The 16917-nt window shown below is 38.1% G+C and overlaps 1 protein-coding gene across 2 annotated transcripts in view; it reads left to right on the top strand.

The window, feature by feature from the left end:
• The window catches only part of CA8 (carbonic anhydrase 8), a 53336-nt gene that overhangs the window by 16625 nt on the left and 19794 nt on the right, over positions 1 to 16917 (top strand). For both annotated transcript variants that reach the window (XM_058807685.1, XM_058807678.1), the window contains exons 4-7: positions 5519 to 5614; positions 8018 to 8080; positions 9424 to 9472; positions 12078 to 12190. In XM_058807685.1, the coding sequence (XP_058663668.1) occupies positions 5519 to 5614; positions 8018 to 8080; positions 9424 to 9472; positions 12078 to 12190 (321 nt within the window). The remainder of the gene's footprint in view (positions 1 to 5518; positions 5615 to 8017; positions 8081 to 9423; positions 9473 to 12077; positions 12191 to 16917) is intronic.

Genomic DNA, 16917 nt, shown 5'->3' with positions numbered 1-16917 from the left:
AACAAGGAATAGCTGTGTATCCTAGTTCTGAGCAAAGAACAAAGGTTACTAGAAGATTAATTTACACATGATGCAGCATGCACCAAAGAAAGAAGCTTTTGTAATAATTAGCTTCTCAATCAAGAGTGGAAAAATGCAGTGGTTGATTGTGCCAGCTGCACGGTTTCAAGCAGGCACACTGATGATTGTGTCCCAATCAGATGTTCCTATTGATCTAAAGAGGAATTATTTAAAATTTATGGTCTTCTACTGTGTGTAGAGCACAAACAGGAGCCTATTGAACAGAATATCCCCCATGTCACAAGCTCTTGCAATATGGATTATGGTTACCAATTAAGTTGAGGCAGGACCTCCACCCAGGCTGGGCTGGTGTTTCTTGTTGTCTCTTGCTACCTGAGCTGCCAGTGGTTTTATCAGACCCCTGTAGAGCCTGGTTCTGGTGCCAGGGGGGTCAGGAGGATTTTTGCTGTTGGCACATTTCCTTTTGACTCCTATGGAGCACGAGCCTGGTGCTGTATTCCAAACTGCCTGACTTAGCCAGTGGAAACGCAGCACATTGAACAGCAAATTAGGGTTTCAGTCATTTAGCAGCAAGTATTCATAAAGAAAGCAGAAAGTATTCATATAACATATGAGCTGCTTTTTATGGTAGCAGGATATTCCAGACTGCAGGTTCATAGCAAATTTGGAACATTAGGGTCATACAAGAGTGCAGAAATTCTGGTGCAGGGTTCTTCTTCTCCCTGTACCATTAATCAGATGCCTCATAGGAGATGATGAGCTGTGATTTATTTCAGGGTGTATTTTCCTGTAAGGAATCAGCCTGTGTCATTTTTGGTCAGATACTTGGGTGACACATGCACAGCAGTCGGTCACAGTAAGGGACAGAGCTAGTAGCAGCTTTCCTGACTTTTTAAGGGTTGGGCAAACTTAGTTGAAAGTAAGCTTGGGTGAAACATGGTCATTCAAACAAGTGGATGACTGAGGAGCTTTGAGAAAGAGGCACCATTCAGGAGTCAATCATGAGACACTGATTTGGTGGTCACAGGCAATTCATGCCTGGGCTCAGAGAATCCTGGGGAGTGTGAAGGAACAAGAGGCAAGGGACACAGATTGCAACAGGAGACATTCTGATTTGGTAGAAGGAGAAATAAATTATGGGGAGGTCAAGCACAGAACAGGTTATCTAGAGAGGTTGTGAGACTTCTATCATTGGAGGAAACTTAGTTGGACAAGGACCTGAAAAACCCGATCTGACTTTGAATTAGTAGCTAACTTTGAGGTTGGTGCTGCTGTGAAAGAGTTGAACTTCAGAGATGACTTCCAACATAAATTATCCTGTCGTTATATATTTTATCTGTGTGCTGGGAATGAAGTAAGGTCATCAGCAGAGCTTAAAAGATCATTTTTGCTCTCAGTGAGCTTTAGACCCTGCAGAATTCCACAGAGCAGTCAGTGCCCCAGACAGGGGAAAAATGTACATTTTTGTAATTGTGTTTTTTATTGAGACATTGGTTTCCAGAACTGATGAATGTGATAGGTCATATACATTGATTCTTTCCAGAATCTTTCATCCCAGGACTCCAATTTTGTGTAAAAATCTACCATGAAAGCCTTTTCATATTGACATAGAAGGTATTTCTGTGGTAGAAAAAGAAATGGATTTAAGGGGTAGAGCTTTATTTTGATAAATGTTTATTGAATTTAAAGCCAGAATCTCAGGTCCTTACTCAGTTTAGAGAAAGTCTTGATTTGAGACAGGCCCCCTGCTAATGTCTGTAAACTTTTGCTAAATAAGGATTGGGTTCAGTAGCCTTTTGTTGAGTGGGGTCTGGATGAAAATTGAGAAGTTTCTCAGAATTTTTTCCATACAGAATAATCCTTCCAGGGGGTTTGCTCTGCTACCTGGAATGATTTCTTTATCTTCACTGTGTAGGAGAGTGTCTCCAGCTGTTCACTTCAGAGCAAATCAACTTTATCAACACTTTATTATTATTTCCCTTCATGAGTTTTCAGTTTATCTGGTTTTAAAGAAGCTGCTACTACAATTCTTTGATTTACATCTCTAGTATTAAAAGGCCCAAAATTATGTTTTTTTCAAGAGAAAAGTGCTAAGGATTTTCTAATAGCTTTCTGATTATTTTGTAAAAACATACTGTCTGGCATGTCAAGCCAGTCACCGATAATCAGTAACAGCATAGCTGACTCATTTTGGCTGTGTAGAACTACCATAACTGCAAAGTATCAAAACATTACCTGACAAGGTGAGCAGAGCCTTTCCTGACACACTGACATGTGTGGCTGTTTGTACTCTGAATGAAAACCACACAATGGGAAGCTGCCAATGCACTGTAACTGATTGTTTAAAAAGCCCTGCATGGTTTGTTCATATCAGGGGCTGGCACTTTTCAAACAGCTGTCTCAAATAAATGTGAAAATGAAGGTTACTAAAATACAGACCATTGTTAGACTCTGTGATTATTCTTAGTTGTGAGGTACAGAGGCATGGATATGACGTTGCCCATGTGCGTGGGCATTATATCATTGTGGCAGTTTCAAGATTTGTGAAAGCACTGTGGTCTTTCCTCTGTGCACATCTGATTCCCATAAATATTAACAAGAGTTATAGGCCATGTTTTTTGTGGCCTGTACTCTCAAGAGTTGAGATTTTGTAATGTTTGTAGACTTGTTGCCATCTTTTTTTGGAAAACTGTTGTCTGATGTTTATATGTGATGTTACATTACAAATAAAAAAGAACACACAAAAGTCAGAACAGCTCCAGAATGCAGGATGAAACATGATTTAAAAAACCCACAGGCTTTACGACAAGCATTTACTACTTCCTTGCTACCTCACTTTCTGAATTATTTTTTCGTGTACTCACTGAGCCCTGCTTTGAGCTACATTTTTCTTGCTTTGTAGAAGAAATAATTTGACTTCCATTTATTTAAGTGCATAACCAAATGTGTTTAATTATTTGAGTGTGCATGCATGGTCTTATAGAGTTAAATGACACATTGGCCTGCTGTTTGAAAATATAATGGTATTAATTATTATTTTCCATTAGGTTGCCTTTCTAATTTCAGTTTGTAAATCACTAGTGATAGAACATTTTCTGTGAAGAGCTAATTCTGAATATCACCTTGAGTCAGGACATGGGAAGGTAACAAATACACTGCAGTGCATCCAGTGTGCTGTTGTTAGCACTGCAAATAAGGGGTGCTATGTAGAAAGAACATATGAGCCTGACCACTTTTTGTTGCACTCCCCAGTCATCTACTGTCATGGGTTTAAGAGTGCTCTCTACCTATTGTCTTTGGTGTTTATGACAGCAAGTTTGCAACCTGCTGTGTAAAAAAATATATCACTAATCCACTGTAATTATGACCATCTTTAACACTATTATGGCCATCTTTAAACACAGATCAGAAATTCGTTCTACTTTGGGTGTTAGCAACTCAGTACAAAACGATGGATTTTGTTCCAAGGACCCTACTATGGAATTGAAACATCCTTGAGCAGACCCTCAAAGTTACAGAAACCTTTAGACCAGAAAGTGCTGATTGCCTATTTTTCAGTGATGTTGATTACTAAACCTGAACCCAGTCTGGAGGTGTCACCATTACCTTTACATATACACATACTGCTGCACAGACTAATTCTAGAGCTCTTAACATTTTATAGCATTACACAGAGGTTTTGGTGTCATTTTTCTAGGTGATTTCCCTTATAGGGAAATCTGTGCCCTGATGAACGTGCTGCTTAAGATAGGACAGTGTGTTTCTGGGGAAAACTGGGGTCATTGCTTGAACAATTTGAAGTGCTTGTTCATTTTCCTGTTTCTGGGGTTCAGCATTCGCCTTTCAGATCTGCTTAGAGAAAACGTGCTGTTGTCAGAATGCAGACAGGTTAGACTTCACCTCCAAGGGAATGTTTCACTGCCATCCCCACTGAAGTCACCACAACCAATTTTTCTTTCACATTTCCCTCTTAACGTCAGGATATTGGTGTGGACTGTGGGACTCTGTGATCCCCCTCTAGTGGGGAGCTGGTGTGAACGCCAGGCTCTTCTGGAGAGACCTCAGAGTCTGAAATCACATTATTTGATCCTCTGGCTTTAAAATCCAAGGGCAAATCAAATGTGTAACAAAGCTTTTTAGTATTGTTAAAATGCACACAACCAAGTAAATCCATGGGCTTAGTTCTAACAGGGAGCATTTTTATGTCTAGAAGTTTTGTAGCTGTGGACAAATAGATTATTTATTTTAGTGTTCTCATGTAAAAATGATTTATTGTATTTGCTAAGAAAAGTGTTTAATTTTTTTGCCACAGTAGATGACTCAGATCAAAATGAATAAAATTACTTGTGTGATAATCTGGAATTTAATTCAATTTACAATATATTCATTTAAAAGTTTGTATTTACTTTTGGAATAACAGTCATCAAGAGGAGTACCTAAAATTCATATTGGAAATAAATAAGTGGAGAGGGATTGCTTGAAGAACTGGTATTCTGAAATGCTGAGATGTCTGAATGAGCTCCTGTTGTGTAAGGGGCAATAAGCATTTCACAGAGGCTGTTTCTGCACAGAAATATAAAACAAAATAGGAAGATACACTGTTTTAAAAACTTATTTTGCTGAAGGTAGAAACAATGTTAGCTATAAAAATGACATTTTAAATTCTTAGACACATGACTGAACAAAACATTGAGCATGATTTTACAATGGAAATTAAGTCTAAGAGTTGGCAGATAAACTTCAAAGCAGCTGTGCTTAGGATATTGAAGCTCTACAGTGTTATCAGACCTAGGCACAGAGATTACATTTGTGTCTGGAAAAACTCATGTTCAAAATCCATCTTCCCTTCCCCTTTCCCTTCCCTTCCCCTTTCCCCTTCCCTTCCCTTCCCTTCCCTTCCCTTCCCTTCCCTTCCCTTCCCTTCCCTTCCCTTCCCTTCCCTTCCCTTCCCTTCCCTTCCCTTCCCTTCCCTTCCCTTCCCTTCCCTTCCCTTCCCTTCCCTTCCCTTCCCTTCCCTTCCCTTCCCTTCCCTTCCCTTCCCTTCCCTTCCCTTCCCTTCCCTTCCCTTCCCTTCCCTTCCCTTCCCTTCCCTTCCCTTCCCTTCCCTTCCCTTTTCTGTCTTGGGAGAGAGTTGGCTGAGGGGCAATATTGGTGGATTTCATTAGCTGACATTATTTCAGTATTCAGGTTGAGAGGATTGTTAAATCATCATTGCTATAGTCATTCACACCTTTGATGTAGATTTCTGGTAACTGGTTTTACATCACTTTATCTGCAACTTTATCTGGTTTTTTTTCCTTGGTGTTCCTGATATTTACAACATGAACTATCATAAGTAAATCCACTTAGCCCTGCATGCACAGCCAGGAGCATGCACATATGTGTAGTCATGCATGCACACACAACATACTGAGCCTTGTTGATTGATGTTAATTGCTGGTGTTTTTAATTGCAAAACATATTTCTCTCTTGCTCTGTTTGCACTGCTTTGTTTCAGCTTCATCTAATGCACTGGAACTCCACACTGTACAGCAGCATTGATGAGGCAGTAGGGAAGAAGCACGGCATAGCTATTATTGCTTTGTTTGTGCAGGTAAGTTTCCTGTGTTACACTTGTTATGATGCACTGCCATTTGTCTGAGGATAATGAGGTCCTTCCCATGTTATTTAATTTTTAATGATTTCATGAAAGAAAACAATGTATGACTGCCGGTATTCTATTTGCAAGATATTTTTCAGTCATGTCTCCTGTGTGTGTGCTAAGCAATCAATTCTTGTTTGAACAGGATATTGGAAGTATGTTCATTAAAGAAGGGATAACAGATTGTTAGGCACCTTTCTGGGACTCTGGCTATAAGCAGACATCCAACCTTCATTCCTCTGAGAGCAGAATGAGGGCTTTCAGGAGGGACAAGTGCTTCACTATCTCTGTGATGTATTTCTCTTAATTCCTAGCTGAGTCTTGCTGTTCAGAGATTGAGGAAATAGACAGAGGAGGAAAGATTAAAGAAAAGGCCTACAAAGCCATTGCCACTGCTGAAAACTGGCAGTAGAATTGTGCTTTCCTGAACACAGGGACAAGTGTGGTTCTGCACACAGGACAAATGTGAGGTGGAGTCGTATCACTCTCCAGAGTCTGAGTGTTAACAAGACTTGCCAGAGACCCTCAGAAAAGCCTGCAATGAGGAGGCTTTAAGCTTCCTGGGGACAAGGTGTAATGAAATCTGGAAGTTAGCACTATAATCTAATTGCTGTTGAAGGTTTTTCAAGGTCTGCACTCTATAAAGATTTTCAGTTTTAGTCCTCAAATACCAGATTCTCATCTTCCTCATGAGAAATGGCAAACTGTTTTATTTAAATGGGTTTGGAAGAAGAGGTTTAAAGTTCATCCTTAGATCAAATGGATTTTCTTGCACAGTGATATTATTAATTTGTCATATTTCATAACGAGTTTATGAGTGCCTTTGAGCTTTACCTCTGAATTTAAAGGTGCATTGGTTACCATCTCAACACTCAGATAGAACTGCTAAAAATGGAAGTTAGAAAGTCTTCAGCTTTGTGTCCTAGAGGGCTGTGTGATAATTGCTTATGTAAGTCACCTTCTCATTCCAGCAGAGGTAACCTTCGAGTCAGTTAGAAAGTTATATATAAGTTCTTAAATAAATTTAAAACTTCAATGATACATTTTCCATATCTGGTCTGTCACTCACATCAGTGTTCGTAAGCATTCCAAAAAGGCTTTTTCATTAGCCAAGAAAGGCATAATTACAACTGACCAAGGAAAAATAATATTTAAGCTGTTTATTAAAGGAACAGGGAGAGGAACTTTGGTGACCATTTTTTTCTTGGTAAAGGCGTGGAAAAATAATTTTGTACCATGGTTCTCAAAATACACTATTTTAAAGTCAATGAAAACATTTACACTGATTTAAGTGACAGGCCTTGGGGATTATTAATTTAGAAGCAGAATCTTTGAAGTGACTTAAATATCTTTTATGCACTTTGAAAGGTTTGAAATTGAAATTCCATTCTTAAACAAAAGAAAATGCTTTTAAATTCTTAGAAGTAACAAAGTACCTTTTTGTTGACATTCAGTTGTTTCCTTCCAGTGGCTACTCTATAGTGGTCATTCTATAAGAAGAGAAACAAAAATCAAACAAATTTTTCAGGGTCTAGCTCTCCCATTCTCACTCATGCTGGGTTATTTCCACACCTTGTATTTGTACATGTTGGCAAAAAAATCAAGTTGAAGGTCGTTCTGCCTCTCCTGATTTTGTTCTGAAGGTAAAACTAGTATCCTGGAATGGGTGATTTGAGTCAGAAGCAGCTGAGTTTAGTGTGCAGAGTGAGCAACATCCATATAAAATTAGAATCTCTCGTCTCAGTGTGTTTCTTTAGAGCCCCATCTTCTGTGCCTTCAGTAGAGGCAGTGCTGCAGCCTGGCTTTCACTGGCATGATCCCAGAGATGCTGTGGGAGAGGGAATCTGCTGTTCTGTGCTCTGCAGGCAGGAAAAAAATCCCCTGAGCTTCAGAGATACCTTGGGCCAGATTTGCAATGCTGTGGGAACAAATTCAAAAATTTTCTGTTATGCTTGTTCACTCTGTTCCTTTCTGTGTACTTTTCTGACAAAAACTGGTAAGGACAAACTGTATCCTTGGCATCTATATGCCACAATAGTGCATGATCTTGACTCCACATAGAGCAGGGGCTGCACATCAGGGCTAATAAAAACCAACCTTAATTATGACTCTTTCTCTTGTTCTGTGAGTTTGTCTCTGCTTTAAAGTTATTTAAGCCCTGTTTACTTTTGGCTGGTGGTTTTATAATGATTTAATTTTTTTGGACTTGTCATGTATCAGTGTATTTGATTAAAACAAGGTTGTGTAGCTAAACTAAAAACAGCTATAGTACTTACTGTTCTGGTTGACCTGAGTTTTGCCTCAGTTTCTGAAATACCAAGATACTGAAATTCACCTTTGCTTGCTGTATTTCAGATAGGAAAAGAGCATGTGGGCCTGAAGGCTGTAACTGAAATTCTTCAGGACATCCAGTACAAGGTAAGGCATTGTCTGAAGCAATCCTTCCTTTAATGACCAGAGCCAGTAAGCAAAGGGACTGTATGGACCCAAGAAAAAGATTTCAGGTGTGTCTGTGGTAAAACCACATATAAAAGCCATCATTTGGTGGCCAGCATGAAAACCTCAGCGTTTTATTCAGATAATATTATTCAGCTAATATGTATTTTTTATACTTTCTTTTTCTGGTGGTCAGAAAGTTTGATCTATACCAGTAACTGCTTGCAAGTCCTACATTTTCAGTGATTTTCACGGAGTCAGTGTGAGTGCAAGCACTGCAACATGCTTAGTGAACACCAGCAGCCATGTCTCCAAACTGACCTGGTTTTAATTTGTAGAGGAAAAGAACAGATGGACTGAGCACCCATATTAACTTGCAGGGAAATCAGCAAAACCACAATGCCAACCTGTCAAGTGGATTATGTCTGGGGATCCTGAAGGACAGGTAGTAATCCTAGCAGGACTGAGGAGATTTGAGTGCTCTCCAAAATGTTGACACTATCTTAAATGACCTTGGGCAAGTTACTTTCAACTCTTTGCTTCATGATCTGTAAGATAGAAATAATCATACATTCCTTTGATTTTAAAAGGATTTTGAGATGTATTGATGACACATATTTTTATTGGTCTGAAGAGATTACCATTCACTTCAGCAGATGCCAAAGTGAAGAAAAATTAGAAAGAAATTGCAATCTTTTAGTCAAATAGTATATGGTAAACTTCAGACATGATGTTTAATATTATAAATTCCTTATTTATGAAAGTGTCAGAGAAAAAGATAGTGTATGTAACTCTAATTTCATTACTGAGACAACAGCCAAGCAGAGGAAGGTCATGAAAGGCCTCACCATAACACAGTGTTACTGTGTTATGATGGTGCCTCCCAAAGGATCAGCATCAAACACTCTTTGGCATACATAACATTTTTGTGTATTAAGTATGTGGGACCAGCATTATTTTATTAAGGTTATCCACATCAGTTAAGTAAAGCTCACTTTGGCCCTTGTTTTTTTATATGAAACCCCTGAATTTCATGAAGAGAATTTCAAGGTTGGGACCTGAAAAATGTCCAGGTGCTAAAGGCAGAAAGTTAACAAATTGCTGGAATAAACTTAAAAATGAAATAAAAAATAGGATAAAAATATGTGTTTGTGTAGCTGCAAGGAGAAATGCAGTGATGATTAAATGGGTGCTCTTAGTGAGGTTGCTTTCCACAGGAATTCAAGGCTTGATGGTAAAAGAACACAGAATGTGTTTCACCTCGGCATTCATCAGCATTTTAATTGGAAGCTAGAGATGAGATTGACTTGTATTCATTTTTTCAGGGAAAGTCCAAAACAATACCCTGTTTTAATCCCAACTCTTTATTGCCAGGTAGGTGCCTTTGCTTATTTTTGTGTGTGTGGATTAGTAGCCTGATTGCAAAGGCTGAGACAATCTTAATCTAAAGTCTAGCCTAAACTGCAAGCCTGAGTGTGTCCCGTAAGGTGGTAATGCATTTTGGTAATGCACATCCTAACAGGGATGGTGGTGAATTCCCATTGGAATTTACTGTAAATCTGCACCTTTGTCATGTGAGTGGGATGTGATTCTGTAGTCTGTGCACTGCTGACAACACCATGGGTAGCTTTGTTGAGGATTTACCCATCCATCCAGAGAGACAGCTGTGTGTATTCATTTCTTTGCTTGGGCATAAAATAGGAGGTGTAAGGCTACCCACTTAACAAGGTAATTTTTTTGGCAGAATCAAAAGACAATACCATTATGCAATGACAGTAGTACAACAAAAAAGGAGAAGGGACAAAGGGAGGCAAATTCAAACTTACATAGCTAAAAGTTAGAGAGTAACAGTAAGAAATGTGACTTTAAAAAAAAAACACCTCTAAAGCGAAATGTTTCTGCAAGGAATCTATTTGAGCTAAACTCTACCATAGTGGCAAGATCTTTAATTTTTCAAAGTAGTCTAGGTCTACATTAAACTATATTAATTATAGGAAAATAATATTATTTAGGTTGCAAAGTCAAGTGCTCAGCAATTAGGAATTGCAGGAATTAAGGCAGCCTGTGCCTCTCGTGCATATCCATTATGAAACATCACCTGATTGCATGACCATAAGCTATTTTTTACAGGACCCCTGCCTCACAGCTCCTGTTTGACGCTGATCAAGCCACATAAACAAAAATGCTCACAAGTCATCCCTAACTATGTGTTCCTCATTTTCCAGGTGCCCGACTTGAGATCATGGGGTCTGATTTGCAGAAGTGCTGAGTGCTTACACCTCCAAGAGAAGTCAATGGGAGCAGTGCTCTGACTGTATTTTGTGCTATAGAAAGTTAAATACTCTGAGATACCAGGTTCTAAGCATGTCATATTGAACACCTCAAATGAATAGATGCATTTGACCTCATCTTCTCTGCCTCAGTTCCCCAGCTGTAAAGTGAGGGGATAATCTATCCTTCCTCACCACTCAGGGGTATGGGAGGATAAATTAATTCATTTAAGCTCTCAGGCACTGGAGAAATGAGTGTATTATAAATATGGAAAATGAGAAAATATTATAACAAGCAGGATTTCAATAGCACAGGAAAAAATTCCAAATGCCTCATATTATACTGGGAATTCTAAACAATATTATGTACTTTTCAAAACAAAATAATCTGTCTTTGCAAGTAAACAATGAAAGGTTTTCCAGAAAAGACACATATGATCATGTGACAGCACTGTATCACAATGCATGCACAGGATGGGCTGAATTAATTCTTGCAGTTCTTAACTTTTGAGTGTTTGATAATGCAACTCGCTGTCAATGGATTTGCTACATAATTTCCAAGCTGAGAAAGAAAATTGCACCAACAAAACAAAGTCCATTTGCTGACAATTACAGGCTTCGTTAGCAAAACTTAATTCTACTGATCTTCCTCTGAGCTAGTAGTGAAATGACAGTAACAGGTTAGTTCCACCAAGCAGGTTTATTTGCTTCCAGTATCCCATTCTGTCCTTGTCAAGCTGGTCACAACCTTCCCCCTGGCTCTCCATGCCATGATTAACCACCCTTTGTCTCCAGTTTCTCTCTAGGTTTGTTTCTTCAGAAACTCTCTTTTACACTCAGGCAGTTTCCTCTCCTTTTTTAGGCAGTTTTCTTTTTTTAGTACTTTTTAGGCTGTATGGCCTACAGCAGCAAAGGAAAGCCCTGTGTTGTCTCACTTATGAAGTGTAGTGTGATTGGACTCTATAGAAAGTAAAATAATGAAAATCAAATGTATTTTATGTAGAGTTAAAACTCTGCGTGCACAAAATATTGTACATTTTCTTCAGCGACAACTGTTTATCCCAGCAGTTATTTATAAACCTATTAATAAACATATAAATGTAAAAAATTATGTAATTATAAGGTAAACCTTTATGTTTTTCCCCCTCTGAAATTCAACTCACTTTTCCAAAGGTAGGAAGCACCACTGCATCTCAAAAACTATGTCGCCAGAATTGAAAAGTGAAAAGTTTTTCTTTAGCTAAATTTTCATTGATTTTTTTTCTAAAAAATGAAATAAAATTAATTCTTGAGACATATCCTAAATGCAGGTCAGTTAAAATTCAATCACCACAGACCCTCTGCATTCAAAATACATGTCTTTTTAGCTTTTGACATTAACAGGAATTCCTTTATTCCCATAGCATTGCTTATTTGCCATGTTAGTTTGAAGAGCTGTGCACTTGTTATTTTTCACATCTGCCAAGTGGCATTTTCACATCTAAAATGCACATCTGCAGGGTAACTCACTGTAATATAATGACCACAAGCTCATATACATTCATATGAGGAAGTCGTGGGCAGTGCTTGGCAGGTTGTAAATTCACACTTTAGCTTCTGCTTACAAACTCTGTCATGCGAGAGAGCCCACAGCTGTCATAAGCTGTCACTGAAAAACACCATTAACTTCCTAATAGTCATTAAAATTCCACTTTTTTTTTTTGTTTCAGATCCTCTTCTGCGTGACTACTGGGTGTATGAGGGCTCTCTGACCATTCCACCCTGCAGTGAAGGTGTCACCTGGATATTATTTCGCTATCCTTTGACTGTGTCCCAAGTGCAGGTAACAGCTGTGCTTACATTGACCTTGGAATATGGTTATGAGCTAAAGGTTATAGCGTGCAAATGTATATATCAGAATGTTATGTCTGTTCTCCTTAAAGATCCCATTAGATCAGTACATGGCTTTTCAAGTAAAGGTTAAACCTTTTGAGTCACTGAAAGCAACGCAAAGGTCAGAGATGAAAAACCTTGTTATCATATATCATCTGCATTTAAAATAATTCTTATATTTAAGTCAACAAAAAAGGAAAAAGGAAAAGGAACTCAATGGGCAAAAGAAATTAAATTCTTTGTAACTGTAACTTTCAAATATCACTGCTTTTTAATGTTAAAGAGAAAAAAAAGCACAGAGAGGCACTAAGTTCTGGAGAATGAAAAATATTAATGTAGTACAGATTGGCTAGATTGCATAGAACTGTATTTAATTTATCTGGCTCTTTTTAAGTTCAGTTTTATAGTAAATGTCAAATGGAAGCTACCTATTTAAATTTGATTTCACACGTATGTATTTTAAAATGTTTGGGTTTTTTTTTTCTTAAATTAAATATAACAGTTCTGAGCCTTTCTATGCACAGTTTTTCAAATCTGTCTACAAATAATCCCAGTAAAAACAATGAAAACTCCTGATGAATATTCTCCCACAGTCTGTGAATCCCAGCTGGAGGGGTGTGCATTTAATTTAGGTGAATCCACCTAGAATCCCTGAAGCTGAATGCATTAATTTTCATTGCCTGCTCTGAAGCATGTGAAAAAAGTATAAAAGGTGATAAATTCAGATTTCAATTATTTCAGCTTTAATAATTTAAAATTTTGCTAGTGATGCTGGCACAATGTTTTAACATCTTTAACAATTTAGAATTGGCAGCATTTCTTCTCTTATGGAAACTGAGTTCTAGGTCTAATCATAGGATAAAAGCAATAGCTCCCAATAAGTTATTTTTCTGCTAGCTGCAACTTAAATGCATCCCATCATGAATCTGTTATTTGTTCATGAAAAGGTAGGACTTGTGGCTGCTTACTACTGAGTAACTGCATTATTTACTACTGAGTAAACAGCATTCTCTTAGTATTATTAGATTCAGAACAACTTTTAAAGACAAAGCGCAACTTGTAACGTGTCAGCTAATTGTCCAGATGGGATATTGATAAATAAGGGGACTTAATCAGATGTAAAAAGTCCAGCTATTACAGCTCAGACATAGTAAGATATTACAGCTATTACACTGAGGCACAGTATGATATTGCTAGTTGCAGATTTTGTAATCTTTATTCCTTTTTAATCCAGTCAGTGCACAGAGAAGAGCCGAGTTTAAACCACCCACATGTAGTGGGAGACACCAAGAGGGTGAACAAAAGAGGAATTAAGAAGAGAAATACAACTTGAGTTAGTATTACTGTGTACTAATTTACCACAAGAAAGCAAGATGTTGGAATGTTGTGTGAAGGGGATAAGACTCCTGAAAAGAATATTGTGCCTGGGGAAAAGACCAAGATTCACAGCCATGGCCTTTGTAAGGTGAGGGGTGGCTGGTTTGTGTTGCTGCATTACTGTGATAGGTGCAAACCCCACCCAGAAACATTGCAGTGATGAAGGGCATGCAAGTCATGGAGGAGCCTATCCCTCCCACTGGCACTGTACATGGGTGAGAGGTGGCACTGGAGTCCAGTGATGGATTGGAGCAAACTCATGCCAAGATGATCCACTCTTCTTGTCGCAGATAAGCATCAATTAGAAAAACATTCCTCTGTGATATTGATGACTTCAGCATTAAAGTTAAGGTTGTGCAGGAAAGATAATTATTAAGAACTTGAAAGGCTTTTGCCGAGGTGGGATAAAAAATATATATATTTCATCAGATATCGCTTTCAGATGTCAATGAAAAATAAATATGTCATTAAAATAATTATGTCAGTGAAAAATAAATATGGGGTAATTTAGAGGAGATGATTCTGGGATTTGTAAACTGAAAGGTATTGTGAGGTCTCCATGATGCCCAAATTAAGATTTTGTTGGTTCTAGAATATTTTGCTATAGCTAAAATTCCAAGATTTTAAGTTGTAATTAGCATTTTGTCTGCAGTGAACTATCTGGCCTCTTTTGTGCATGTGGGCATGAGTGCCTATGAGAGATTTCATTTAATCACAGAACCACAGAATGATTGGGGTTGGAAGGGACCTCTGGAGAGCATCTATTCCAAAAGCCCTGCTAAAGCAGGTTCATCTAGAGCAAGTTGCCCAGGAGAGATTAGAAATGCAAGGGCTTTTGTCTGCAGGAAATAAGAGGATGTAGTATAGGATATACCATTTTGAATCTTCCATGGAAGGCTGGTAGAGGTATTTAATTTCATTAAGCCAGCTTGTAGTATTAAATCATAGGTTTCAGTGCAAATGCATGTCTAATAAGTTTAAGTACATTATTTTTACATTTGTCATTGCCTTGTAGAAATTTCTTCTTTGGGATACTAATGAAATGTCAAGTGCTTTATATAAATACTAGTAGCATCTGTGGTTATAGCCAGTGAGAGACAAATTCAAGGCTATTTTCATTTTTCAGGCCATGAAATAATCAAGTTTTAAATGTCAATAACAAGTAAATAAAGAATTACATAATATAATATAGAATAAGTTTTATTTCTTTCCTCTGATCAAATTAGTTCATATATTGGAGACAATATGCTAATTTTATGCAATTAACACAGCAATATTGATCAGCTTAACAAACTGCGGGTCATAAGGGCAAAAAGTGAATAAAATTGCCACGCTATTTCAAGGTCACACTCATAAAATATTTTCACATTTTGTTATTTTGGAACAATCTCAAACCATTTTGACATGGGGGGCACAATAGGCTGACCGTTACAAAGTGTAGAACCTTTTTTTTACCTGAAGACATTTTCAGATAGTAAAGTTCAGCTGATGAGTTGATATGCCACTGATCTAAGTCAAAATTAAGTGAAAGGAGATTTGAGTGTGCTGATTCTACAAATAGCAAAAGAGCAATTCAGGACTGCAGCATCAGGATGTGCTTTCCTGGAATCATGAGGAATGCTGTTTCCTCACTGGAAGTAATTTTCTTTGTCATGAGACTTCACTTCCATCAAAAAAGTCCTTCATTGGTCATTCTATGCATATTCCTGTCCTCCTGTTGTGGTTTTTTTCATCCTCACTTGACTTACGTTGAAATGCACAGCCCAGAAAGAACTGTGTTGATTCTTTTTGTGAGATATCTTACACATGGATGTACCTGCTGAAATGCAGTGGGAGAAAACTCCTATCAGGCCAGTAAAAACAGAAATAATTGAAAAAAGTCGTAGTCATGCTTCTCTCCACTATATTAAAAAAAAGGGACATTTGTGAATAATGTCCTTTGTGGGTCACTGAAGCTCAGAACGAGTGCATTGTCTAAGCCACTCAGAGTAGGGATTTTAAACAATGATGCAGAAGGAGCTCTTGTTCGCTGTATTCATCGTCAGAGTTAACTGTCTTTTATTGAATGGCATGGTCTCTAGTCCTTTTGTCTACCTCATTCAGAATGAAAAACTACCAAAGGACAGAAAGAGTAACTAGCATATGGAATTGTTGTGGGAATTGGGCAAAATTTATGTAAACTAAAATAAAGCACTCAGAGCTTCATGGTATTCTGGGTGCTGGAAAGTAAGGTCCATGTTCTTGGAAGGTGTCATGGAGACATGTTAAATTTTCAAACAGAAGGATAATGCTTCTATATCTCATATCAAATAAATGTTTAAAGAAAACAGGAAAATCCTTAGTATTATGTGCTCTATTCTTCAGCAAATGTGTAAATTAAACAGAAGAATGCTCAGGATCTGAATACAATGAGTGGTAAAAATAATTCTACACAATGTGAACATGAATGGTTTTACTCAGTAGAAATGCCACTGTTCACATTGTGAATTTGCCTCTACACTGGTTAGAACTTAATCCCAAATTTCAATGCGAAAGGCTTAGGTCATCCTTAATGTCTTCTGTGCAGGAGAAAAACTTTTAAAAGTAGCTATTCCTGGTAAAAGTATGTGACTATCCAAAGGTGCTTAGCCATATGCCTCTAAAACATCTGTTTCATTGGCAGTCCTGTAGGGTGTACTCCACAGCATTGATTATGAGGGGCTGGGAGGAGATGGTGAGCAGTCAAACAGGATCAGCAGGGCACACATATGTCTTGGTTTGAAAAGACAGGTGTGTGCTAAGGAAGGCAGGAGTCTCCCCTGAAATGGAAAATATAAAACCCCTCCCTCCAAATTATTGCAATTTTGAAATTAAGGGGCTCTCAGACAAATATATGGGAATAGGAATAACAGTTCTTTATTACAAAAATTTAAAAATTACTAACGCAATAGTACAAAAAAAAGAAAAATAAACTACTGACAGAGTCAGAATACAACCTGACACCCTGTTGGTCTGGATGTTGGTAGCAGTCTGATTGAACAGTGGCTGCAGTCCTCCTGAGTGACAGGTGTGGTTCTGTTGGAGCAGGGATCCTGTAAAAGGGTGGAGTTTTCCTCTGAAGGTCTGGTGGTGGTGTAGATGGGCCTGGTCTTCCTCTGTGAATCCAGTGGGGAAAGGCTGACTGTGATGTTCCAAATCTCAGATTATATCCAGGTAGGGATGCTTGGCTCCTCCCCCTGGGCAGAGCTTCTCACAATGGGATGATGCAATTTTATCAGCCATGCAGTGATACTCAATGGCCCAGTAACAGAAGATATTTCC

This window comes from Ammospiza caudacuta, chromosome 1 (genome assembly GCF_027887145.1).
Source record: "Ammospiza caudacuta isolate bAmmCau1 chromosome 1, bAmmCau1.pri, whole genome shotgun sequence".
Taxonomy (NCBI): domain Eukaryota; kingdom Metazoa; phylum Chordata; class Aves; order Passeriformes; family Passerellidae; genus Ammospiza; species Ammospiza caudacuta.
Note: the sequence above shows the minus strand (reverse complement) of the source record. Positions and strands in the feature narration are given on the sequence as shown.